The sequence below is a fragment of the Miniopterus natalensis genome, chromosome 13 (assembly GCF_054644295.1).
Source record: "Miniopterus natalensis isolate mMinNat1 chromosome 13, mMinNat1.hap1, whole genome shotgun sequence".
NCBI classification, from domain to species: domain Eukaryota; kingdom Metazoa; phylum Chordata; class Mammalia; order Chiroptera; family Miniopteridae; genus Miniopterus; species Miniopterus natalensis.
In genome coordinates this window covers 28,104,365-28,130,554 of record NC_142093.1, presented here as the reverse complement: position 1 = coordinate 28,130,554, position 26,190 = coordinate 28,104,365, and the positions used below count along the sequence as shown (strand labels likewise).

The following is a 26,190-nucleotide window of genomic DNA, read 5'->3' as shown; positions in this document are numbered from 1 at the left end:
ATTGTGTTATTTTCCATACAAACAACTGTAAACTGACTTTTGCCCCACCCTGTATATGTTTCAAACATGCAGACATTATTATACTAAAAGACACCGTATGGTATTCAGATTTTGCATCTACTTATGATGAGTAAATTTGGATTTAAAAGAAAAAAAGGTTAGAACACATTCTGTGTAAGAAGTACAAGAACTTGAAAGAACAGCATTAGGAGTGGACATTAAAATAAAAACTAGTGTTCCCAGCCAGTGAGGCTCAGTTGGTTGATCTTTACCCCATGCACCAAGAGGCCACCAGTTCGATTCCCAGTCAGGGCACATATACATTTTGCTAGCTCGATCCCCAGTAGGAGGCATGTAGGAGGCAGCTGATCGATGATGTTTCTCATCAATGTTTCTATCTCTATCCCTCTCCCTCTCTAAAATTAATACAAACAAATTAAAAATAAATAAAAGCTAGTGCTAGGATAAAGAATAACATAAGATTTAACTAAATACGATGGTACAGAAAGGGAAATAACTTTAATTTTAGACAACTGAACTGAGAAGAGAGTTTGATATTCTCACAGATCAGCCGGCCTTACTTGTAACATAGTGTCACAATAATTTTTTATGTAATGATGTGTGGTGTAGCTATTTTGTATCACAAAACATTATTTTTAAACATTACTATATGTGAGGAATTAGAGGCAAAGGCTGAATTGGGGAAATAAACTATATATAAAGCCATAGAGAATTTGTGCAGTGGGCATCTGGGGAGAATATCAGAGTAAGATTAAAAACAAGCAATGCTAAAATAAATAAGTAATTTCAATATATAATTTTCACAACATAAATTGCCTTTTGTGCCATATTCAAAAAGTTTACAATAACATACAGCTTTTTAACAAAAAAATTATTAATGAAATTCTATGACATCCTTATGTTTTGTGTGTCTGCTAATTGCCAATATAATGACGCTGCTTCTAAGACTTTTAAAAATCTTTAGTCTTAGTTACATATTTACATGCAACAACTACCCATTGACAGGAATATGGTATTGACAAATTAGGTGTTGCAATTGGAATTGCCATGTCAGTATGACCCTCCCTTCCTCTTTCCCTTCTCATAGGAATAATGAATACCCCTAGGTAAAATTTTCAACAGAACAAGTAGTACAGCCTTGTTCAATTTACATGTTAGTTGTATACCCAGAAGTATCAGTGTCCATTAAAACTATGCAAAAAACATTAAATGTTTAAAGCAGTAAACTTTTAGGTTCAAAAAATTTTAACCTGGTAACTGTATAGTGGGACACTTGAAAGTCTTGCAACAATTTTGTGTTGTGTCTGGCTGTTCCATGAATTGCAGGATATCTAGTATACCTGGCTTCTGACCACTAAAGTTCCATTTAGCCTGCCCCAATAATTGTGATAATTAAAAATGCACCATGCATTTCCCAAATGCACCCTGCATATGCTTTAAAGGTGTTGGGTTTGCCGCTTCTTCCATCCATGCAGTCGGAAGTTTTCTGCTTCATTAACCAGCCCCTTCTGTTTTCTTATCACTGGTCTAGCACTCTTTACTTTCTTTTTTTCCTGTTTTTAAATCTTGAAGACGTAGGTCTTCTAGTGTCCAAACCACTATTTTTTTTTCCGGTACTAGTACGTGATTCTCAAAACTATCTATACCTCTTCCCTTTCCCTGAGGCTCTGAGGTATTTCCTAAAGAGGTCTAGTGTGAGAAAATTCTTGGAAGTTTCACATTTTATCTTAAACATTTGTATCTGTATCTGGCTTATTAAGTAATGCTTCTGTAAGTAAAATTCTTCCCCATTTATCTCTGGACTAAAATCGATGCTGTAGGCAGATAAACCATATTGGCCCAGCGGCTTGGAGTACTCACACACAAGGCTGTGTGCCTCCTCTAAACAGAGCACACATTGTGAAGTAGAGCTCTGTTGGTACAGAATTTAAAAGTGGTAATGTGTTCCACTTGGAAGGGATCAGAAAGAAACTGGAGATCTGGGACTGCTTTTGAGGGGACTCTTTCTTAAAACATTTTTCAGGACTGTAATTTATTCTTTATTCACTTTCTCTAATTTTCTGTAATCTTTTTACTGTTATATATTAACTCTCCTTTTGAAAGGAGTACCTCTTACTGTATTTCCATTCAGACCACACTGTGTAAAGTTATAAAACTTCAACTTTGAAAGATTTTAAAATTCTTTCGCTCTTGGACTCCCTGTATCATACTTACCCCGATGTTGTTTATTTTTTAATTTATTGATTTTAGAGAGAGGGGAAGGTGGGGGAGAGAGAGAAACACTGATTTATTGTTCCCCTTATCTGTGCATTCATTGGTTAACTCTTGTATGTGCCCTGACAGGGGATTGAACCTGCAGACCTTGTTGTATCTGGATGACACTAATCAACTGAGCTACCCAGCCAAGGCCACACATACCTTGATTTTAAAATCAGAGGAGTCTAGTATTTCTGGTTCTTACGCACAAATGTTGGAGAACAGCGGAGAATTATTTGATAGTACTTTTGCTTTCTATTCCTCTGGGATCTACTGAATTTATAAGAGGGAGTCATTTAAAACATTTAAAAACTTACGTTTCTAGTTAAGATTGTGTTTAGCACACCAGTATAGCAAGTGTTTATAGTCAAGGGATAAAATTACGACTTCTTACAAACACTTTATTACAGAGAATTCCTTAAAGAGCCCTTTAATACGGCACACTTTTGAAATTGGCATTTTGAGTATTTTTTCATCTTAGCTGTGTTCTGATACATTTTGAAACAGTTTTGTCAGCTGGCTGCATGTGTTCTTACTATTTTTAGAATACTATTTTAATAATCAAAAGTGAAAGGTTGCTTCATTTGTTAACTGTTTGTCTTTCACGTCTAAAAATGGTGTGCCTTCATGGGTTTGTCATTGAAACCACTGCTTTAGAGCCGTGCTTTGCAGCATGCTTATAAAGGCAGCTTTATTGGTCTGGAGCTGGGCTGTTAGACTGTCTCCTCCTTCCCTTCTCCTCCCCCCCTTTCCTCCCCTCTCCCCCCTTCTGTCTTTTGCTTCAGAGGTAAAGACCCTTTTTTAAAAAGTGATTATAATGAAAAACCAATGTTAATGCTACATCATTGATGAAGACGTTATACTTCATCTATACTTCTGTTATGGTAAAATTGTCTTGACCCTACTTTGTGTGAAGTGGCTGTGAAAAATGGCTACTTGCTGATTACTAAGCAATAACAGATCTTAAAAGATGAGGTATGAACTAGATAGTGTTTGACTGATGGATGGTGGATTTGTTTAGATTTAGAGAAAGCAGGTAAAATTGGGTTATTGTACATGAAGTGTTAAGTACATAGTTAAGGGAAAAATACTGTATAAGCCGTTACCATTAAATTATAAGGAGGTTAATGCAGAGGTATTTAGGATATACCAAGATTATAGTTTTCCAGGTGTTTGTTTTTTTTTAAATAAGAGAACGTTTATTTGGTAAAATTACAGAGGTGGAAGAAGTAATTCCTAGAAGAAATGGGTGTAGGAAACAAGTTATAGAGGCAATGGAAGGTCCTAGGAGCTTGGGAGTGAGGAAGCTAATGGTAGGTAAGGTGCCTGAGGTGGGAGGAGAAGGGAAAGGGAAAGGCTCGGGCATGCTCCCGGGAGAGGGAGCCCCTAGTTTTTTTAATTGAAAACCAAATATGACTATTCTAAAGTTAAATTTTAGTTCAGGAATTGTTAGTGATGTTAAAAGTACTTCTGGCTATGGGCAGTCCACACCGCCCTCATTTTGAACATATCATTTGCTGTACATTTTTTGGATTAGAAGTGAATGTTGTCCTAATAGGTAAGGGAGGAGGTAGGAAGCATAAACATTTAGGCTTGTATAAGTCTACTCTGTCTTAGTAATTGGAGTAACTGGAGACTGAGGCTTTGGCTTTCCTCGGGCCTCTCTGCTCCATATTTGGCATTTGCTTTATCAATGTCATCATAGGGAATCATAAAGAGTGTCATCATAAGGTAATTGCAACCCAGAGAGGAAAATTAACACAGAGTCGTTTGTTGAATCTGGGACAAAAGCTCAAGAACTGGGACAAGAGCTTACTTTCTGCCCTAATAAGCCTGGTGGCAGTTGGGGGAGGAATTTCCTATTTTGAAATGATTTTCTAAGTCATAAATTATTAGCTACCCAGAGGCAGGAGAATAGATATAAAAAAACAAAACGAGCACAGAAATTTAGTTCTAAAGGAAATTGAAAATGTAATTTATTTTGGCTAAGTATGAAATAAAAATTATAGTTACTGTGATTAATTCTGAGCCAGATAACTGCTTTTTTTTACATTATCTCATTTAATTTTTGTAACAGCCTTATGAGAGGTAGGTATTACTGCTCTTACATAGATGGGAAAACAGGCTGTAATATTGCACTAGTAAGTAGCAGAACTGGTTTTCAGATTCAGATCTGACTCTAAGCTCAAGCTGTGAACCACACTACATGATATACTAGGGCTTTCTTTTCATCTTAACATACCTTTGTAAGAGGAAATAGGGTATGAGAAAACCCTTCTAAAACTTACTCCATCTGTATGTGAATCCCTTTTGATTTAAAAAGAAAGTGTTTTGATTTGCTGTCACTTAGTGTTATAAATTTCCAGCCATTGGAAAGTTTGTAGCGATTATTCACTCCCTCTAAAAATTAGTAAAATACAGTCAGTAGCATCTAGCCTTAACCTTTTATTTTATTTTTAAACAGAAACATTGTTTCCTTCATCTTGAGAGATTACAAGAATCACAAAAGGTCACTATACAGATATCACAGGTTAGAGAGATTGTACGCTTTTCTGGATAAAGAGCATAAGTCCAATGGCACAGGCCTTATATATAAGGAGGGGCTGAAACTGACTTTATTTGGATGAACTATACCACATTCCCACATACCCTACTCCTCTAATGAGTGGATCGAGAGCTATTGAGTATTATAATAAACTTCTATTCTTCAGAAGAGTGAAGGGAACTGGAGAAAAGGTAGCTAGCTATGCAGCCTTTTATGACTTGCTTCCTAGAATTATTTCTCACATTATATGAAAGTTTGTTGGTAGAATATAAAAGTTACCAGTGAAAATTCCAAGCAGGTATTCTGTGTTATACTCTCAAATGAGTTGCCACAGAAACAATAAAATAAATGAAAAGTTAACATGAACACAAACTTTAGAAACTATAGAATTACAGATCTTCTGCTTATATCCTTGGACAGAGTTTACCATTTTAGAATTTTCTTTTAAATCTGTTTAAGTTGATCTGTTATTTATTTTGGAACAAGATGGCTCTTTAAACCTTACGTATTAATTCTATAATTTGTTTCTAAATGTGGTTCTTTGGTCCAAACTAAAAGATTCAGAGATCTGTGCTCTTTATTGCCTTGATAGAAAATGTTTATTGAACATTGTAAGTAAGTAAATAAATAAAGTATAAATAAAATGAACACATAACCTTGTTACAAGCACTTTGGCAATGCCCAGAAGTAAGAAAATCATAGCCGTGGTCTTCAGGGAGATTTAAATGTAGTTGGAGAGAAGTTTGACTTTTTTTTTTTTTTTTTAACCTGGCAAACTTTGATGTTCTTTAAACTAAAATCTGTGTTACTGAATTGCTTAGCTTTTTTATGTGGGAAGGTAGAATCTCTCTGATATCATCAGAGAAAATGTTCCATGATTGCTCTCTGGCTGTATGGTCATCATTTATTTTTTAATTATCTCACAAGTTGTAGCCTGGTTTCCTCTTCAGTTAATTGTTTTCTGAGTAGTTTGTAAACTAAAGAGGATTTTTACTGCTTCCACTAATAACATTATAGCTTTCTCTCTTGGTTATATGATACATTGATTACTTGTGCTGAGTTTGGTTTGTGTTAGTCCTTGGAATTTCTTTGCAGATTAGTTCTTAAGCTTTCAGAGATATTGGATAGACTTCTGGACTTAAGAATTTCAAGAAGCTTAATGAGAAATTGCTGGGTTGGAAGCACTGCCTGAAAGTTACCCCTTTCCTGCATAACTTTTCTCTCGAGATTTGGGGACTTGCTTTATTTTTCCTTGTGCACATCATACTATAAGTAACACATTTATTTTTAAATTCTGCTTCAAAATTACCTAATGCCCCTTTGTTTTTATTTATTTGCATTTGACCTTTTTTGACTGTGGTCCAGTTAATGTTTTAAAAATTCCACTTTGGCCATGTGTGTTTAAACTGTTATTAAAACAGAAATATTTATTATAAATTAATATAAAAATATTTGTTTTCCATGTTCACTTGAGTCGACTACAAGTTGGAAAATAAGTTTCATCTTTTAATGTTACTCAAGTAAGGTTTTAAAGTAGCTGTTCAAAAAGACGGCTGTTGCTTTTTTTGATAATTGTTGCTGGCCAAGAAGTGTCTTGGAGGGTTATAGAACTCACATCAGTTGGTTACAGAAAAGAAGTTTCTGGCAGTTGCTGATAGAAGCCCACCAAATTTTGTCTGCTACTTGTTTGCTGTAAAAGCACTTTAATAAGTTAGTATTTGAAGTTTTAAACCACTGAGCATGTTTCGTGAGGAGTGTGGTCATGCTGCCCACTTTGTCAGCTCAGAAATGACTTGTCCTTTTCCTGGTTTTCTCCCCATTAGTGCACAGCTGAGGGTGAGCATGAGGGCAGAGGAGAGCGTGGGTTGTGGGTGTAGGTAGTGAATCCTTGCCCTTGTCTGTATGGAAGAGGAGGGTTAGCGATTGCTCCGCACAGATAATATCTAAGTTTATGAGCATATCTTAGAGTATTTTTATTAATTGAATTAGATGTGTTCTTAAAATACACTGAACTAATTTATCAAATGGCTTTTTCCCCCCAGTTCTGTAGAAAATGTTCTCAAAACACTCGTGAAAAACTGCCGACCGTAAGTAGCTTCTCAATTTATAAAGCCTCATGTTGTTTCTCTGGGCTTTTCCCTATCTTTAGTATGCTTGAAGAGGAGATTCAAGGTATAAATAGTTTCTGACCTTGTGATGTTAGTCACTGGGCACAACGTGTCATTTCCAACTCTTGAACTGAAATGTTCAGATTTCATTTATAAATTTAGAAATTTTTAAGTGGTGTGGGTACCAGTCACCCATTATAAAGTAAAAATGCCATCATTTATGTATAATCACCTTTGTTTTAAAGGTTATTCTAGATTATTGTTACTTAGATAAAATTGTTTTTCAAAATGGGCATTGTAGGGGTATTACATTAAAATTGAGTGATAACAAGAAGGTATGGCCCATACTTTTTTTTCTGGTTTGTTCTCCTTCAGTAAATATTTGACTTTAACTCTCCCATATTCTGATATTTAAAGATGAATGTGCAGAGAATTTAGTTTCAGTTAATTAAAGTCCAGTTTTTTAGACTTAAAATATTTTCTGATTATTGTTTGTCGGGCTGTTCTAAGACTACCTATCCTGCTATGGATACAGTGAACTCTTGAATGGAAATCCCTGTTTATCATATGCTTTAATATGAGTTAAAGTTATTTATAAGCCAGATACTTATTGCTGATCTACTATACTACTCAGTCTTGGGCAAATGCATTTTCAGGATATAAAATGTCTCCTTTTTAAGAGGCTTAAGATGTAACTTGACTCATAATTCACCAAGGAGCGATGTCATTTTGTACTAGGCAGTTACTCTCTTAGCCTTTTTCCTCACTGGAAACTTGATCATCGCTGCGGTACCTACTGGTTTTTAGGTTGTTGGGTAATTCATAGAACACTCAAGCTATTATTTTGGATCACTGGACTAATAGTTGACTCTGGAAAATTAGGAAGGGGAATTGATGTATGAAATTTTTGAAGGCAGAGTATGTTCTGCTATTTTTTTAAAAAACTTCTAACCTGTTTAACAATGACCTAGCACATAAATGTGTGAGAATGTAATTTCATTTTTCACATCAAGGAATGAAGTGTGGTTCTAATGAACACACATGTATAAACATGTAGTAGGGTTAATAATATGTGTAAATCTAATTTGAAAGGGTTTTCTAACTTTTTGGCCATACGCAAATCAGAATTTCTCACATGCCTTTTGTTCTTCTAGACTCCTTAATGGGTATTTGGAAAATTATATGTGGGTCTTCTTTATCCCTTTACCTTCGTTTTATGTGTTGTGTGTGCATGTGCCCACACTTCAGATTTTAGTTTTGTAGATCTCTATCTCAAGGATGCCCCTGCCCTTTTTATAGAATTGTACAGTGTTAGAGCCTATAGGACCAGATCATCTAGTCCAGTCCTCTCTTCTATACAGGACTTTGTGGTCCAGGAGGGTAAATGGTTTGTCCAAACGTGCCTAGCAGTCGATGTTCTCTTTCTCACTTCACTGATTTTTCATTTTTTGTATAGACTGGATTTATATAGACAAGACTTTTTCTATTGTTATTACATAGCACACAGGAAGAAAAAATACAACCATGTTTAAATTTGTATGTGATATGAGTGACTTTGTATTTCATCTGAGTTTTATCAACTTTGTAGCATTTTTCTAAGTCCCATAGACAAAAAAATTTACCTTATCCTAATTGTGTTGGGGTGTTTAGTTTAGAGTTAAAATGTGTTTCTTGTGGCCTGACATGACATTTGTAGTGTGTGGTGTATCTTAGGAAAGCCATTCCCCTCCTTCTTTTTTTGGTCAGTTATGTATTGATGTTGCAGAACTTTTAGCCAATGATCAGATACATGAAAACCTTCTTTTTTTATTAGATATTTTCCAGCAGATGCGACTGCTGAGATGCTAGAAGAATGGCGGCCTTTAATGTGCCCTTTTGATGTAACGATGCAAAAGGCCATCACTTATTTTGAACTATTTCTTCCTACCTCCCTTCCTCCAGAACTGCATCATAAAGGTTTTAAGTAAGTATTTACATATCTTGAGAAATTCTAGAATGTAGCAGGAAATACAGATATAGGCAAACTAGTAAAGCAATAAGAAGTAAAGAAAAATTTACTAACTCAACCATTATGTTTATTATACTTGAAGGGTGAAGGCTAAAACAATTACATATAAAATTGTATATAGAGAATAATGCTTGTATGTCCAGCCAAATAAGATGAGGGCTTTAATTAGAAAATCAGGATAGAAAGAATAATACATTCAAAAAGGAGTGGAAAATCTCAGTAAATAGGCAGTGATAGAAATATTAAATTGGAGAGTTTTGGGAAAGGAAAAGTGTTTTCCTAAAACTTGGTTTGAACTCTTATCACATGTAGTTTCTCGGGTCTTTTTTATCTTTTTTTGTAGTCTTTGCACTACTTTTAGGAACTAGAATGAAAAAATTTTAAGAAAAAGGTATGAAAAAAGACGGGAAGGATAATAGTAATTATCACTGTGTTTGTGGGTTCATGCTTAGTTTTCCACTCCCTCACATTTTCTATAGGGAGATGTCAAATCTTTTTATTTCTTTTAAGCTGGAAATTCTGTGTGTAGCTGAAATTTTAATTTAATAAAAATTGTAAAAACTTTTATTTTCTTTGACATTGTTAAAGACTGGTTAATAATATTCAGACATTTTCTTGCCCCTATATTCTCTTATATTTCTTTAATTTGAGATAGTTTCCCCCACTATAATTTAATTGCACCTAGCACTTTGTGACTCATTTCTTTTGTGGAACATTTGCTACAGTGCTAGGCAATGGGGTAATTACTAATTGTGTTATTAAAGACAGGAAAGTAAGGGAGAGTTACAAGAACAGGTAGTAAGAGCTAAACATTTAATGAGAAAGGCGAGAAGAGGAAGGAGAAACTTGTAAATAGTATTAGATAGGGGTGGACAGTAATTCCTTGACAATGAAGTAGAAGTATTATGAAATTATTCTTTTTAGCACAAATAAATTGGAAGGGGAATATTCAGACAAAAATAGTCCTTTGTGACATTAAGTTTGTAATTCTCAGTATTATTTTTTCTAGGTTGTGTAGTTATCAGTAAGAATAATAGATTAAAAAATACAAAGGATACCTGGCTTTGAACCATTTTCTATAAGTCACTTGATATTCATAACAACATTTTTCTTCCTCAGACTTTGGTTTGATGAATTAATTGGCCTTTGGGTTTCAGTGCAAAATCTCCCACAGTGGGAGGGGGTGAGTATCCCATTTTTCCTCTTCTTCTTTTTAGTTTGGAAATAAAACATGAAATTATTTGATAAGTAGCTTCAGTTCCCTAGAATTAGCTATTAGCAGTGCTTTAATCTGTTTTTAAAATTTTATTTGCTGTATTCTAAAAGCAGTAGACATTTTCTTATTTTGATTTTATTAATATATAGAAGTATCTGAATGTAATGGGAAATGCATGAAACTGTAAGACCCTGCTTGTTTCCTTTTGTATCCTCACTAGCATGGTGCTGGACGCATGGTAAGTGTTTTCTGTATGCTTATTGGATTAAAGTTTCCTTTCCTGTTTGCATTGTGGGTAATGCTATGTCATTTTTCTTTTTATAAACATTTCAGCTGCTGTTAATTTTAAATGGGTGACAAGAATCAGAACTTGAATTTGGAGATTTTTAAAAACTGACTTATAAAACATGTATTAAATCAAGTTATGTGAATACTGATTGCTAAAAAGAACAAATGAATAATGGTTATGACTATGCCACTTAAAAACAAAAAATGTATTTACATGTCTTTTTTGCTTACTTTCAGCAACTAGTAAATCTCTTTGCACGATTGGCTACAGATAATATAGGGTACATAGATTGGGATCCATATGTACCAAAGGTAATTAAGAACATTTGAACATATAACATACAATAGTACTGATGTCACTTGTATGTCTTTAAGGAAAAGAATATTTTGTATGCTAATTTCTGATTCCACATAAAATATTTTTAGACATTTAATAAAAACATAATTTACAGCCCTAGCTCGTTTGGCTCAGTGGTTACAGCATCAGCCCATGGACTGAAGGGTCCTGGGTTCAATTGCAGCCAAAGGCACATACCTCGGTTGCAGGCTCCATCCCTGGCCCCTGTCGGGGCATGTGCAGGAGGCAGCCAGTCGAAGTGTCTCTCACAGTAGAATCACCTTTGGCACCTTAGGAGGACTGGAGTGGGGCCACCCAAATGATTCTGAGGCACATAGTGACAGTAGAGCATGGTTGGGGACCAGCAGAAGGCAAATGCTCTGTCTGCCTTTGCGTGTGCTGTCTTCCTCTGTTGCTGGTCAGTAGAAACTAAGGAGGAGAAGTAATTTTACCCTTCCTTTGGGACCCCTGTCTGTTAGTAATGACAGATTTAAAAATATAAATTTAATTATGTTAAAATGTAATTATTAAATGACAGATTACACATTTTGGGAGGGGGGATCAAGTCAATGTTAAATTTAAAATTTAAAGAGGGAAAGGAATCCACCAGAAGATATTTTAATTTTATGCATCCTTGGCAGGAAATAAGAGAATAGGAAAATAATTTTTGTGCATTTAGAGAGACAGAAAGGAGTCAAAACATTTCATGTTTTAACTTCAGGTATCTATGTTTTGCCTTTTTATGTTTTACTATATTTCATTTGTCTGTTTTTGGGTACCTGGATACAGCTGCTTTATATCCCCGTCTGTGACCTCAGAGTATCATTTTTAAAAGTATACATATTTTTATATGATTTTTAAAGAGTAAAGCAGATTATTAAGCAGTATGTAATTTGCTTCAAAACTGATCAAATGAGAATTTGTCCGATAACAGTAATATACAGCATTTAAGATTTTAAGGAAAGTTATTTGATATCTGTATATATTTTTAATTCATTTTTTTTCTTAAAGATATTTACAAGAATTCTGAGAAGTTTGAACCTCCCAGTGGGAAGCAGTCAAGTGTTAGTCCCAAGATTTTTAACAAATGCTTATGATATCGGACATGCTGTAATATGGATCACCGCCATGATGGTTTGTAATACATTATATTTGTTTTTTGTAGTTCACCTACGTTTTGTGGTAATTATACAAAAATTATGTATAATCACATAAGTCTATCTTAGTAGCTTAGTTGGTCACTTGATTCTGGGATATATTCAGACTCAGAATGTACCGTTTATTAATGTCTATAACCAATGGACCTTAAAAACAGAATCAAAGTTTAGAGTTTTGAGAAATTCAGAATGTCTATAACAGTTTTATAGGCCAGGAACCAGACTCATAGATAAAAGGACTTTCCCCAAGTCTAATTGAGAATGGTGAAGGTGGGATTAGAACTCAGCGTTCTGCATGTGGTCAGTATTAATGCATTGAGTGTACACATTTACATAAAACACTACACTGAGCACAAAGCTTATTAAAATAATCTAGTGAAAAGAAAAGCACGAAGGATTATTTTACTGACAGCATTGAAGGAGAGTAAAAATATATCCACATGCTTGGATTTCAATATCATCTTTCAAGTAAGACTCTAGAACAACTTTTCTGAATCGTTATATTGATTCTATAGCTGTCTCTTTTTTGAATAATTATTCTGTGTTCGATATTTTCTTCCAGATTAAGTTGTTGTTCAGTGTTTGTTGTTTCTGTGGAAAAGGCACAATGGTTCTGAGTTTAGCTCTTAAATTTTATTGTACGATTAAAAGAAAAAAATTTGCCCTGACCAAGTAACTCAGTTGCTTAGAACATAGTCTGGATACAACAAGGTTGTGGGTTCGATCTCCAGTCAGGGCACATACAAGAAGCAACCAATTGCCTGCCTGACATGGCTCAGTGGTTGAGCGTTGACCCAGGACCAAGAAGTCACAGGTTCAATTCCCAGTTAGGGCACATGCCTGGGTTCTGGGCTTGAACCTTAGTGGGGAGTGTGATGTGCAGGAGGCAGCCAATTGATGATGTTTCTCTCTCATTGATGTTTTTATCTCTCTATCCCTCTCCTTTCCTCTTTCTAAAATCAATAAAAAAATTAAAAAAAAAAAAGCAACCATTGAATGCATAAATAGGTGGAACAAACAAATCGGTGTTTCTCTCCTCTCTCCCCCTCCCTCCCTCTCTCTCGCCCTTTCTCCCTCTCCCTTCCTTTCACCCTCTAAAATAAATCAATAAATAAAAAATTTAAGCTCCCTGTTTTTTCTATTTTATTATTAGAGGAAAAATCACATTTTCTTTCTGATGTTCAATGAGAGCAAAAACTCTTGGATGGACACTATCTTACATAAGTGATGAGTTGGAACTCATTTTTTAGGAGATACTGAATTAGATAATGACCAGTATCAGCTTTATTTTAGTTAATGTTGCTGTTCTTCACGCAGTTCTAATTGGCAGCTTCATTTTGTGTTCAGTATGAATATTGACTATAATAAAAATCAACAATGATTATTATATTAGAATTTTTAAAATTTTATTGATATTTTGCTGTGGAATTAACGTTTTCTTAGTGGTTGCGCTATGCTAGAGTAGGAAACATGAAGTAGATTTAATTTCAGTAGGAAGACAGGTTCCTAATGTCACTGACATTCTACCTTAGTTAGGTCTGTGCTGTTTCTTGAAAGAAGATCAGCTTAAGGCAGATAGGAGGTTTCAGGGCCTTTTTCCCCAGGGCTGTTCAACTTGATAAGATGAATACAGTACTAGCTGTTTTCCTCATCTGCCCCCCCTCCCCCAAGTTATGTTGTTGTTTTGGTTGGTTGTTTTGACAATACATTAAGAAAACATTTTTTTGAATCAAAATTTCATCACATGTAACAGGTTTAATCATTTGAACTGAACACTTACATTTAGAAGTAATAATAAAATTTTTTAATGCATTTTGGTAAGTCTTACCTCTTCATTTCCTGCAATGAGAAATTCACTTCTTGAATCATTTAAGGAATGTTTTTTATGCTTGATGCTAGGACTCTCGGTTACTTTAAGATGATAATCTAGTGACGAAAGTTATTTGATTGCATAAGAGTAAAATAAAACAACTTTTCAATTTTTAATTTGGATTCAGCAAGTTGCCTTTATTTTTAGTAGAATGTTTTGAATCAATATGTATGAAGGTCATTGGGGAATTTTTTTTACTCCTATTTAGAAGCAGAATTGATTTTTGTCAGCAGGATGAATATAAACCACATTAGAGGTTTACATGTAGGCTGGGGCCTAGTAACCCTCCAATTTTGCAGTGTAATGGGGTTACTGATCTTTTTACTCTTGTATCTGAACAGGGTGGACCAAGTAAGCTAGTGCAAAAACACCTGACTGGTTTGTTTAACAGCATCACATCTTTTTACCATCCTTCAAACAATGGGCGCTGGCTGGTGAGTATGTTATTTTTCACTCTAGGTTTTGGAATTTTTTCAGATATAGCCATAGGTAACTATTACCTGTTAAGTAACCTGTAATGCGTTTCCTGTCCTTCATATAATCTTTGACTATATGCAAATGATTAAGTTCAAATTTAATTAGTGTTCATGGAACATATATAAATAAACTAAGGTAATACTGGTGTGGTAACTGGTGACAAAATACTACATTCTGGCAAAAAAATTGTAACTAAAATGCCACCAAGGCATGGAATCATCTTTTCAGTTTTATTTGTCGCTTTGTGGTTTTTTTTTTAAGTTGTCTGGTTAAAAAGCTTTTCATGTAATGGAAGGTTAATGTAGTGCTAGAAGTTAAAACTGAAATCTGAAATTTATTTGTATTGATTAGTATCAGTAGTTAATTGGTAAGAGTATTTTATTCCGTCTAGATACACTGTGCAGGTCTTTGTAATAAGATTATAAGAGCCGTTATTTTAAAAGTCTTTACTTGGGGGGTACAGAGGAACCATGAACATCTACTTGGGAGATAGAGCCTACCTCGGACTTTTTGCTTCTGTGTCCCCAGAACAAGTTAATGAAACTACTTCAGCGGTTGCCAAACAGTGTTGTTCGAAGATTGCATCGTGAAAGATACAAGAAGCCTTCTTGGTTAACTCCTGTGCCTGATAGCCATAAGCTTACTGATCAAGATGTTACAGACTTTGTACAATGCATTATTCAACCTGTCCTCTTGGCTATGTTTAGCAAAACTGGTAGTTTAGAAGCAGCCCAGGCTCTGCAGAATCTCGCACTCATGAGACCAGAGTTAGTAATACCCCCTGTTCTTGAAAGGTAAGTGTAGCTTTACATGTTTGTTGAATCCTCAGCAGTGGCTACAGTTATTCTGGTTATCTCGTCCCTCTACTTTTCTGTTCTGCTTGGTTTTCTTTCTGTGGCTTTTGCATTGCTACCTTGGTGCTATACGTGTTCCTAGAGGAGAGAAGTAAGACATTTTAACCTAATGATTGATGTCTCCATAGAGGTTTATTGGAGAGAAAAGAAAATTGGCATGAAATGGATAGAATAAGTATTTTGTATTATTTGCACATTTTAGTTACTCAAGTTTTTGCTCATAAATTAAGCTCTGGCTGGTTTTTTTATTGGAATGTGAGTTTCACAAAATACTGAGAAGGTGCAGTGAAAGTAATTTTGGATTTCTATTATTTCTTAGAACCAGTGACACAGAAATCAGTTGTGATTGTCTTTATTATTTTCATATGTTGTATAATTTAGGTGTGTTGTTTCCACAGGGTAGACCTTATTGCATTCTTTTTGATTTTTTATGTTGAAATAGTAACAAAATAGTTCTCCATTTGCTGAATCACTGTCACAACACAGGCCTGAGGTACTTCCCAAGATAGAGCGACTCTCAGTTGTTTTGAGAGCAGATTACTTCAGCTTTCTGTTACTCCTCTGCTGCCTGAACTTGAACTTTATGATTTCTCTCTAAATATCTTTGTGAAAAGTAGAAGGAGGTTAGTTTTTAGAGCCCAGAGGATCCAACAGATTGAATTCCATAAGACTCAGATTTGTCCAAGGTCCTAGTGGGGAGAGCAGAGTCATTCCTAACTTGTTATTGCTGAATTCTAGTAATCATTGACCACTAGGTCAGATGCAGTTGCAGTCCTGTTGGCATGTGAGGTGGGTGGGTCAGAATGGTTGAAACAGTGCAGCATCTATCTACCAGTTTGTCTTCCTTTTCACTGTGGAATGTGCATGGAGAAAGGTGGTGAGGTGGCAGGGGATTGGGGAAACATGTGCCTCTCCTTTATTTGTGTGATTCTGTTAACTCTGAGAGCAAATAATCACTGAGAATATTCTGCTAGCTCCAAACCTTTAAACCAAAATGTGGTTTATGAATTTATACTCAATGTATCTAAAACTCTGTTTTCATACTGTAGAACATATCCTGCACTTGAGACTTTAACAGAACCTCACCAGCTCACAGCCACTTTAAGCTGTGTAATTGGAGTAGCCCGCAGTTTGGTATCAGGGGGCAAATGGTTTCCTGAAGGTCCAACACACATGCTACCTCTGTTGATGAGAGCATTGCCTGGGGTGGATCCCAATGACTTTAGTAAATGCATGGTGAGCATATTTATGATTCTGTTTTGTGTCTAAGTTATAACTGTATAAGTGGACATCCTTTTACTTTTTCCCCCAACTATTCTAGAACATAGTTCAGTGTAAAATTTGTAAATGATAACAGAATTACATGCATAGTTGCCCAAGTTTAGATCTGTGGGTAGTTAGTTGAGCTATATAAACATCTTCCTTCATAAGTAACTTGCCATAACCTGTATTCATTTAATGATCATTTGATGTTTTAAAGCTCATTATATATTTACTATTTTCTTTAAGCAGAGACATTAAAAACCATAGCATGTGACCATTGGCACTTACCCTTGTCTCCTCTGGTGACAAGGGGGCATGACACATCACCAGGTGTAGATGCCAGATCCTGGTTACACACGTCTCTTGACATGGCTCCTCTTCCCTGGTCTCCAGCTTCTGCGTTAGCATTTACTATTTACCCTGAAGTATGGTTACATTTTTAGGAGAGGGGCAGAGTAACTTCTCAGTGACAAAAGGTCAGAGAACTTTGTGCTTAAACATAATAAATAACTATACGAAAATAAACATAGTATGATTTCATTACTAAGGTAGTTCTAAGTAAAAAATTTCCAGAAAGATTGTCGTGTGGGATTTCCTCAAAATAATTTATTTGGGTAGACTACAGTATGCTTGTGTTTCTGGACTAGAATATGTAATTGATGTTAAATCTGTTGCATCTTCCCTCAGATTACATTCCAGTTTATAGCAACATTTTCCACTCTGGTGCCTTTAGTGGATTGTTCATCTGTACTACAGGAAAGAAATGACCTCACCGAGGTAAGGCTGCTTTCTGGTGGTACCGGAATTGGTTAACTGAGTTCTAGTTCTTACGGTATGTGCATAGCAATATTTGCTAATTTATAAGCAACTTTGGATAGGTGCTAACAAATTAAAATTACTGTCTTGTGACTACAATGATGTCAATGGAGGGCCTTGTCATCACTGTTATTTTGACATCCAGAGGTGTATTTTAATTTCTTTGTCACTTTTTAATGTTTTGTTAAGCAAAGGTAGTGGTGATTTGTTTTTCCATTTTCTTATGTTAGTAATAAATCTGTTGATGAGATTAGCATCTAATGAAGAGAAATTTTCTTTATTGTCTGGTTCTTTCAGAACTGTTTTCTTTATCGCAAGCATATTACTACTTGACTTTTGTCATTTGGATGTTTAAGTGGTGAGAGAGAATCCTTTATATATACATCAGAAGTTTGAAACAGTTTGAAAATGTAGTTGATAATAAAAATGACTGCTTCACTTCTGGCTTGGCCCTTATAAAATACCATTACTCTTGTTTTGGTTGCCAGAAATGAGTAGATCGAGTTATTCTAAATTGACATGTGACTATGGTGCTCTTTCTCACAGTACACAGTATAATAATTTAGGGTTATATCTATTTTATAGGTCATATTTGAGTTTTTTGAGTTCAGAGAGAAAAAAATCAAAGCTTATTTTTAATTTTTCTCTACATTAATGTTATAGGTGGAACGAGAATTGTGTTCAGCCACAGCTGAATTTGAGGATTTCGTCTTACAGTTTATGGACAGGTGAGCATGTACTCCAGACGTGCTCTTTATCTGAATTCAAAACAATGACTGTTCTGTCCTACCAACTGTAGTCTCTCCCTGCATTGTGACCGCCATTTAACTCATACCCAGGGATGGTGCATCTGAAGTGATAAAAGGACAGTTGATTAGTGAGTCATGTACACATTAAATAGCTCTCACGTAAATAGTCATAGCAATGGAGGTTTATCTAATCATCATCAAAGATGTTAAACCAGTTTTTAGTTGCTAAAATTATACTTTTCTTTCTTTCTCTGCATTATTTAGATGCTTTGGACTTATAGAAAGTAGCACATTGGAGCAAACAAGAGAAGAGACAGAAACTGAGAAAATGACTCACTTGGAGAGTTTAGTTGAATTAGGTCTGTCTTCTACATTTAGTACAATCCTCACGCAATGTTCCAAAGAAATATTTATGGTAAGAATGTGTTGCTGCAAAAAAACTAAATTCCAATGTTGTAATTTTATTTGATGTTTAAAAATTGAACCTTAAGCTACTTTAAGATTATATATATCAATGCCAGTTTATCCTTTCTTTCCATACTAAAATTGGAAAAAGATATACCATTGATGCTCATTATTTGCGTATTCCATATTTGCAAATTTACCTGCTGGCTAGAATTTATTTGTAACCCCTAAATCGACACTTGCAGTGGCAGAAATGTGAGTTGCACGTGTTCAGCTGAGTTCGAATAAGGTGATGCTCTGCCCTTTTTTTTGGTTTTAACTCTCATACTGTAAACGTGTTCTTTTTGTGTCTGTCTAGTGCCAGGCTTTTCACATTTTTGCGCTTTTTGTTGGTGATTTTTCTGCTTAAAATGGCCCCTAAGAGTAGTGCTGAAATACTGTCTAGTGTTCTAAGCATAAGAGAATTGTGATGTGTCTAACGGAGAAAATAGTGTTTTAGGTGAGCTTTGTTCAGGCATGAGTTAATAGTGCTGTTGACTTGAGTTCCATGTTACAAATCAAGAATATCTATTAAATAAGGTGTCTTTAAACAGAAACACATAACAAAATTCAGAGCCTTGTAGGAACTTAATCCTGTCTCTTCCCTAGGAACAATGGTTTTACCTGCTGGCAAATTAGTATTTGACTATTCAGTTTTTACAGCAGCTATATAGAACATAAATACTTCAAATAGCAAGAATTAACTGTAGTTTTAAAGTTTACAGTTAAATACTATTTGGGAGACTAGTTTGGAAATTGTTCTCGTGTGGCATTCTGTCAGCACTCATGTTGGTTGATACTTGTTATGTACAGTATGGTCTTTAAAACCATACTTTTTCCATTTCTGTTTCTCTCCCTTTGTCTAAGATTATCGCTGTTCAATTTGCTTATCCTGGTTAAAAGCTAACCTGTCTTACAGCTGCATGAAATATTTACTAAGATTATATGAGTAAAAGAAAATAATATAATCTCTTAATCGAAATCTTTTGAAGGGAGTTGTTCCTAATTTTGAGCACTGCTAATCTATGTGGAGAGCTCATTCTTTCATTCAGCACCTGAAATTCCGTGACTTGACTGTAAAATGAAATAGACTGCTTCAAGTCTTTTGGGTTAGAGGTAAATGTTTGTAGTTTTCAGAATGACAAAATGTAAATAATAGATATTCTAAAAAATTTCTTTTGTTATATTGGATTAGGCAACAAGATAATTGTATTTGCTTCCAAGTGTTGTAATTTTGCGTTTAGTATTTCTGTAGCAAGTAAAATCTTGTTCCTCAAGTGTTTTGTTCACCTTAGGGTCTTGTGCAAAGATTGTTTCTAGATGTGAGTGTAACGCGATTAAGCAAATCCTTTTAAATTCTGATGGCTAAAAATGTCCTGCTTGGTTACATTTAATATAATCAGAGCAACATTTTAAAAAATGTTTTATGTTTATATTCTTTAAAATGTTGATTAGGCATTTTCATTTTTTACATATCTTAACAGGTGGCCCTTCAGAAGGTTTTTAATTTTTCTATTTCACATATATTTGAAACCAGAGTGGCAGGCCGTATGGTGGCAGACATGTGCCGTGCTGCTGTAAAGGTGAGTTTGGGTTTTTTGGACTAATGAATTAATGAATCAGTAACCAACAGGTTTATGTGATCAATTATTTTAGACTTGTTTGTTATACTTAAAATACATAGTTCTTTTAGTAGCCACTTCCAGCCCTTATTTGCCACTGAATATAGTGCTAGTGTATACTTTGCGACTATTAAATATTTGTACCTTTCAAAAAACTTATTTATACAAATCTATTTCAGTGCTGCCCAGAGGAATCTTTGAAGCTCTTTGTTCCCCACTGCTGTGGCGTTATAACCCAGCTTACAATGAGTAAGTCATAGTCATCATTCTTTGTTTACAATTTCAGATGAAATTTTGCATGGTTTCTAGAACTCTGTTGATGAAAACAGATCTTTAAGCTATGCAATATTTTAATTTTGCAGTTTTGGGGGAAATTGCTCAAAATAAGGTATCACCATGTTGACAGGTAGCTTAGAAATTTTACTTTATTAAATTAATATTTTCATACCTACAAGAACTATTTAGAGGTTGCCATAAAATATACCAGTTATTTTGTGATATGTGGGTTCAGACATTTGGTTGTTTTGTGTTTTCTTTTCTTGAAAAGTAAGTTTCCATCACTTTTCAAGAGTAATGCAGAAAGAATTGAAAAGTCTCCCTAAAAGAGACTTTTTTAGCTATCAGAAGTATTAAACATAAATATTTTAAAAATTATTCATTTAGTTGGATAATAGATTATTTTCCCCTCTGTACTATTTTGCCATTTTAGATGATGATGTATTAAATGAGGAAGAGCTAGACAAGGAGTTACTGTGGAATCTTCAACTTTTGTCTGAGGTATTGTAAATCTTTGGAATAAGAAAATATTACTGTGAAAATGTTGGCTTGCTTTTATTATTCATTCTTTTTTGAAAATTTGACATTAAAACATGAAAAGTCACAAGTTTTAGTTTTCTTTTTTAATAAGTTCTTCCATTTATTTATTATTTATTTAAAAAAAAATATCTGTTTTGATTTCAGAGAGAGGAAGGGGAGGAGAGAGAGAGATAGAAACATCAATGATGAGAGAGTCATTGATTGACTGCCTCCTGCATGCCCCCTGCAGGGGATCGAGCACGAAACCTGGGCATGTGCCCTGACCTGGAATTGAACCTCGGAACGTTGATCTCCTGGATCATAGGTCTATGCTCAACCGCTGAGCCACACTGACCAGACCAGAGATTTCTTGATATAGCTGCAGAAAGTCAGATAATGCCATTTTCTTGTTATCAGAGGAGTATAATTGTTGATTACTTTATGTTCAGTACTCTACTTGTCTTTTTACTGATTAATTCTGGTATGGGTGAATCATTAGTTGAAAAGTGTATTGGATTTGAGAATTCTTTTTTTTTCCTCTGTTCTAAATTTGGCCAATAATCAAACTTTAGGATTTTTTTATGGGTTGGTTCAGGAACCAAAGAACAGAGAAATTCCATTAAGCTAGTTTTGTCTCTTGAAGGAGATATACTCTTCTGAAAAGGATGTTAACTATGCCACGGCACATGAGAGCCCAGATTCAGAAAATGTGTTTGACCTTTAAAAAGAATAAATTGTCAGAATTTTAAAAACAATGTTATCATTTTAGGCTACTTTTGTGGCCATTGGCCTTTGCATTAATTATTGATTCTTGATCTTGTAACCCAAATATCTTCAATTGTTTCTTCCTCTTTTTAAGATTACCCGAGTGGATGGGAAGAAGTTGCTTCTTTATAGGGAGCAACTTGTAAAGATTCTCCAAAGAACCCTACACTTAACCTGTAAGCAGGGTTACACTCTGTCCTGCAACCTTCTGCATCACCTTCTTCGTTCTACCACTCTCATCTACCCTACGGAGTACTGCAGCGTGCCCGGCGGCTTCAGCAGGCGTCCTTCTGAGTACTTCCCCATCAAGGCAAGCATGTTCACTAATTTAGGACTCAAGGATATATTCGGTTATTTTCCTAAGGGATTCAAAGTGTGGGGTTTTTTTCTTGTTGTGTCGGAAGATGTCACTTCTTGATTTTTAAAGTAGATTATTAAAACTTACTGGATTGTTTGTTTTGAAGATCTAATTGGCTTTATTAAGTTATTCGGGAATGGGCCAGCATCCCATATAGCAACTAGATGGGCATTCCCTGGAATTTTTTAAACTTGTGCAGCATAGTACTGGAGCTCACTCTATCCAGTTTTCTTCTTTTCTGTTTTTGTGTGAGTTGACTTGTTATGCCATATCTATCGCCTGTAATTCCATGTAATTTTATTGGGTAACTCAGTAGACTCACGTATGCTTACTGTTACTCTTGTAAGTAAACTATTTTATTTGAGGGGCTCTTTGGGAAACCTATCAGGAGTTATAGTGAAGGGGTAATATGTTTTCATGCCATTTTTTTGTGTGTTATTTGCTACGTTAGGTTTGGAATACCTATACGTATTCTAACATTTTCAGTTACGTGTATATTTTCTTTTTTCAACTTCTCAACCTGCTGAGCAAATGCTGTTTTTTTTCTAGGACTGGGGTAAACCCGGGGACCTTTGGAATCTGGGAATCCAGTGGCATGTTCCTTCTCCCGATGAAGTAGCCTTTGCCTTCTCTCTGTTGGACTCTTTTCTTCAGCCTGAACTCATCAAACTCCAGCAGTGTGGGGATGGAGAACTCGAAATTTCTAGGTTCGTTTTTTAAAAATAATTAATTGGTGTTTTATGGTTGCAGACTACAAAGTCTTTTTTGTGCCTTCTTTGTATGGCCTGTCTGATGTATTCATTTTCAGTGTGTTTTGAACATTGCCATGAGTGTAATTAGAAGTGACGTTGTGTAACAGAAATTTTGTCATAACATTTCAACATTTCTAATAGAAAAACATGTCTAATAGCTTGTTTTTAGTGCTTTCTACTTAGTTTTCACTTGTGCATCTTTTGGGAGATGTGTAGGTACGCCCCCTTGGAAAGGAAATGACTGTTTTTCTACATTCAGCTTAGGTTTATTGGGTTCTTTTTTCTTGGTCATTCATATTACTGACATTACCATAACTTAGAGAAATACCTCTGTGAGATGATTTTTTTTCTCTTCCTAGGGGCTTTAGTAAGAAAAAAATTATTTGAGACTGTTAGACTTTATAGTTTGAATCTTTGATAGTTCCTAAAATAATAGTAAGAAAATTACTATGTGTCAAATATCAGGAAATTTTAATAGCAAATTCAGTAGAAATGAGATTGGAGGAAGAAGTATGATTGACTTAATGTCGGCTATATAGTATATTGTACAAAACTGCCTTTTGAAGTAAACGTTTAGCTAGCCCATTTTTAATAGATGGGATACGTGGGAAGATCTCATGTAATACTGCTTTCTATTTTTGTTTGTGGTGGTAATCTTTAGGTAAACAGGTGATTAAATTCAGAATTGTTTCACAAAGGCCAATAAGTTGTTCCCTGTGATTATTTAGAACTTGTTTAAATATAAGCAGGTCTCTTATTACCAGTAAATATTTGTTTAATTACCTTGTACTACTAAGTGGGTAAACTGGGACGTTTGCCATTTTTTGGCCTTAATTTTGTATATCCCTACTTGATAAAGTTTTCGTACTTCACCCTAGACTCTTGGCTTTTAATTAAATAGGGATTTGGAGTCTTCTAAACTATGAAAATGCCTTTTATTTTTTATAGGGATGATGTTCTGCAGAGTCTGACTATAGTGCACAACTGTTTAATTGGCTCAGGAAACCTCTTACCTCCATTGAAAGGAGAGCCAGTTACTAACTTGTAAGTAAAAATAACTACTTTACATACTTTGCTGTTTTTCCATTTGACATATATTTTAAGTCTTAGTCGTATGATTCCCTGGTTTTATAATTATTGGTGTTGTTTCTTTATCACTTTAACCTTTTTCTCATTGTTAGGCCAAAAATACCTGAGGCACAATTTAGGTCTATGAACTTTAAGGCTTATTCAGATCTTCATATGGTGCCAGGATAACTTTCAGTGTTTTAATGAGTTTTAAAATATGACCTTGGAGATATTTAACTTCATGTGTTAGTTTACTGAGTTAATTAAGACAAATACTCTTCTTTAAAAGAAAGGAAAGAAAAATACTTTTTTTTTTTGGTCTGCAATCAATGTTGATTAAAGATTTTGTAGCAAAAACACGGGTTTTTTTTTTAATAAAAGTTCATTCAGTGTTATTCATTATGATTTATGATTTTGAACTTTTGAGGTCTACCAAGTTGCTTTTATAAATTTAAATGCTTTTCTCAGAGTATTATTATTTTGAATGAATGTCTTGATTTAGTTTATTGTTAGTGCTACCATTTAAGTTGAAAAATTGAATTTAACGGAAATCAGCAATATGTAACTAGCTCACTTATTAAGTAGATAGCTGCTAGTTTCAGTATATCATGTTAGATCATTTTATGTCAACATCAACATCTCATTGCTGAACAACTTAATGAAAATCACATAAAAATGAGTAAGTAATCCCTGCCCACTCAAAAAACACAAAGAGGAGAATTATTTGTGGATTTTACAACAAAAATAATAAAAAACTTCAAGTAGTTGTTTTAAAATGTGGCTTGTTTGTCTTTCCTATATTTTGTATAATCATTGTTTGGAATCATACTTTTTCATAATCCCCACTTATTTCAATCTAAAAACTGTTTCTCGGCATTGAACTTTAGCTTGCTTATTAGATTTAAGAGGGAGAAGTAGGGTCATTCCAGGTAAAGGAATCTGTTTTCAGTTTACCTAGGAATTTGCTGAATTCTTTTAAAGAACTTTTGTTTTTCATTAGTTTTATTAGTTTGATACAAGAACAATTTTACCAAATTCATTTCTGTTATCAGAGACTGATTTTATAATAATTACTATTTTTTTAATTTTCACCTGAGGATTTTTTATTGATTTGAGAGAGAGAAACATCGATATCAGAGAAAAACATCTATCAGTTGTCTCCCGTAAGCACCCCCACTGGGGATCAAATCCGCAACCTGGGTATGTGGCCCTGACTGGTAATGGGACCCACAACCCTTTTTTGTGCTCCGGACGACGCTCCAACCAACTGAGCCACCTGGCCAGGACAGGAGAGATCGATTTTAAACAATAGTTTTAAATGAGATCTACAGAAATGGTTTTGATTTTCCTGATGATCTTAACAGTGTGTAATAAAGTAAGAATTCTTTTATGGCATGCTAAAAAGTGATTTCATTTGTAATGAGTTTATTACATTAGTAAATTTAGTTGTGCTTGAACTTATTGACAGTGAGAAGTGTCATCATTTAATCCAACAATTTACCTAAGAGCAAAAGCTTGTATAATCTGTGCATATGATGAGAAGATTTTTAGTATTGAGTGTTCATTTGGATGTACTGCTTGAAGGATCAGTTCAGGAGGCTTAGAGGTTTTTTTGTTGCAGTTCATATCATCCTGTAGTCATTCATATTTATGTCATATGCACTATAGTAGTGAATTGATGCAAAGTCTTTATCTTCGAAATGTGCATCAGGACAAAATTGTCATATATTTTGTTATTATAAACCAATTAGGTTTATATATAATGAAATGCATTTTCAATAAGGAAAAGAATACCATATTATAAAAATTTTATGAATGCCATGGAATATAAATAGTTTGCTAGCCTACATTGCTGTACACTATGAACTATAAAATTGGTCCTGGGTGTCCTTTATAGATTTTTCCCTGAAAAGTTGAAGAAGAAAGATAATTTAGATGGAAAAGTTTTGTTTTAGACCTTTCACTTTTAGCATGAAAATTTAATATAATGAAACTTAATGAAGTAATAAAAGTTATATTTAATATAAATATACAATGTTTATATTTTTAAATATATTCAAAGGTGTACATGTAAAATTTTTTTTGTATGCAGAGGTAGGCAAAAGTAGATTTTCAGTTGTGAGTATGAGGAACAGTTTATTCTCGTATTATTAATTATTGTATTTTTCATACAGAGAACTGTAAACCTACTTTTGCCCACCCCTGTATATTTAATAATACATAACAAAATAAAATATAAAATGAAGAAAATGTCCATCTTTTTCATCATGTACCTTTTAGAGTTTTTTGTAGTTATGTACATCAGTGCAGCATAATGATTATAGGAAGTAGAATTAAAGATGAACGAGCAGCCCTTTGCCTTTGAATTTGCCAAACGGGGAGTTTATAGTTTTCCCTGAGCCGTTAACTCGTTCTTAACAG

At 34.5% G+C, this 26,190-nt stretch overlaps 1 protein-coding gene across 3 annotated transcripts in view; it reads left to right on the top strand.

Moving 5' to 3' along the window:
* PSME4 (proteasome activator subunit 4) overlaps positions 1–26,190 on the top strand; it is a 77,876-nt gene that overhangs the window by 18,472 nt on the left and 33,214 nt on the right. For all 3 annotated transcript variants that reach the window (XM_016222141.2, XM_087823559.1, XM_087823560.1), the window contains exons 4-20: positions 6,865–6,909; positions 8,744–8,893; positions 10,058–10,121; positions 10,680–10,754; positions 11,791–11,913; positions 14,148–14,240; positions 14,812–15,077; positions 16,187–16,373; positions 17,088–17,177; positions 17,880–17,944; positions 18,230–18,380; positions 19,894–19,992; positions 20,211–20,280; positions 20,741–20,808; positions 21,686–21,901; positions 22,499–22,656; positions 23,650–23,745. In XM_016222141.2, the coding sequence (XP_016077627.2) occupies positions 6,865–6,909; positions 8,744–8,893; positions 10,058–10,121; positions 10,680–10,754; positions 11,791–11,913; positions 14,148–14,240; positions 14,812–15,077; positions 16,187–16,373; positions 17,088–17,177; positions 17,880–17,944; positions 18,230–18,380; positions 19,894–19,992; positions 20,211–20,280; positions 20,741–20,808; positions 21,686–21,901; positions 22,499–22,656; positions 23,650–23,745 (2,016 nt within the window). The remainder of the gene's footprint in view (positions 1–6,864; positions 6,910–8,743; positions 8,894–10,057; positions 10,122–10,679; positions 10,755–11,790; positions 11,914–14,147; positions 14,241–14,811; positions 15,078–16,186; positions 16,374–17,087; positions 17,178–17,879; positions 17,945–18,229; positions 18,381–19,893; positions 19,993–20,210; positions 20,281–20,740; positions 20,809–21,685; positions 21,902–22,498; positions 22,657–23,649; positions 23,746–26,190) is intronic.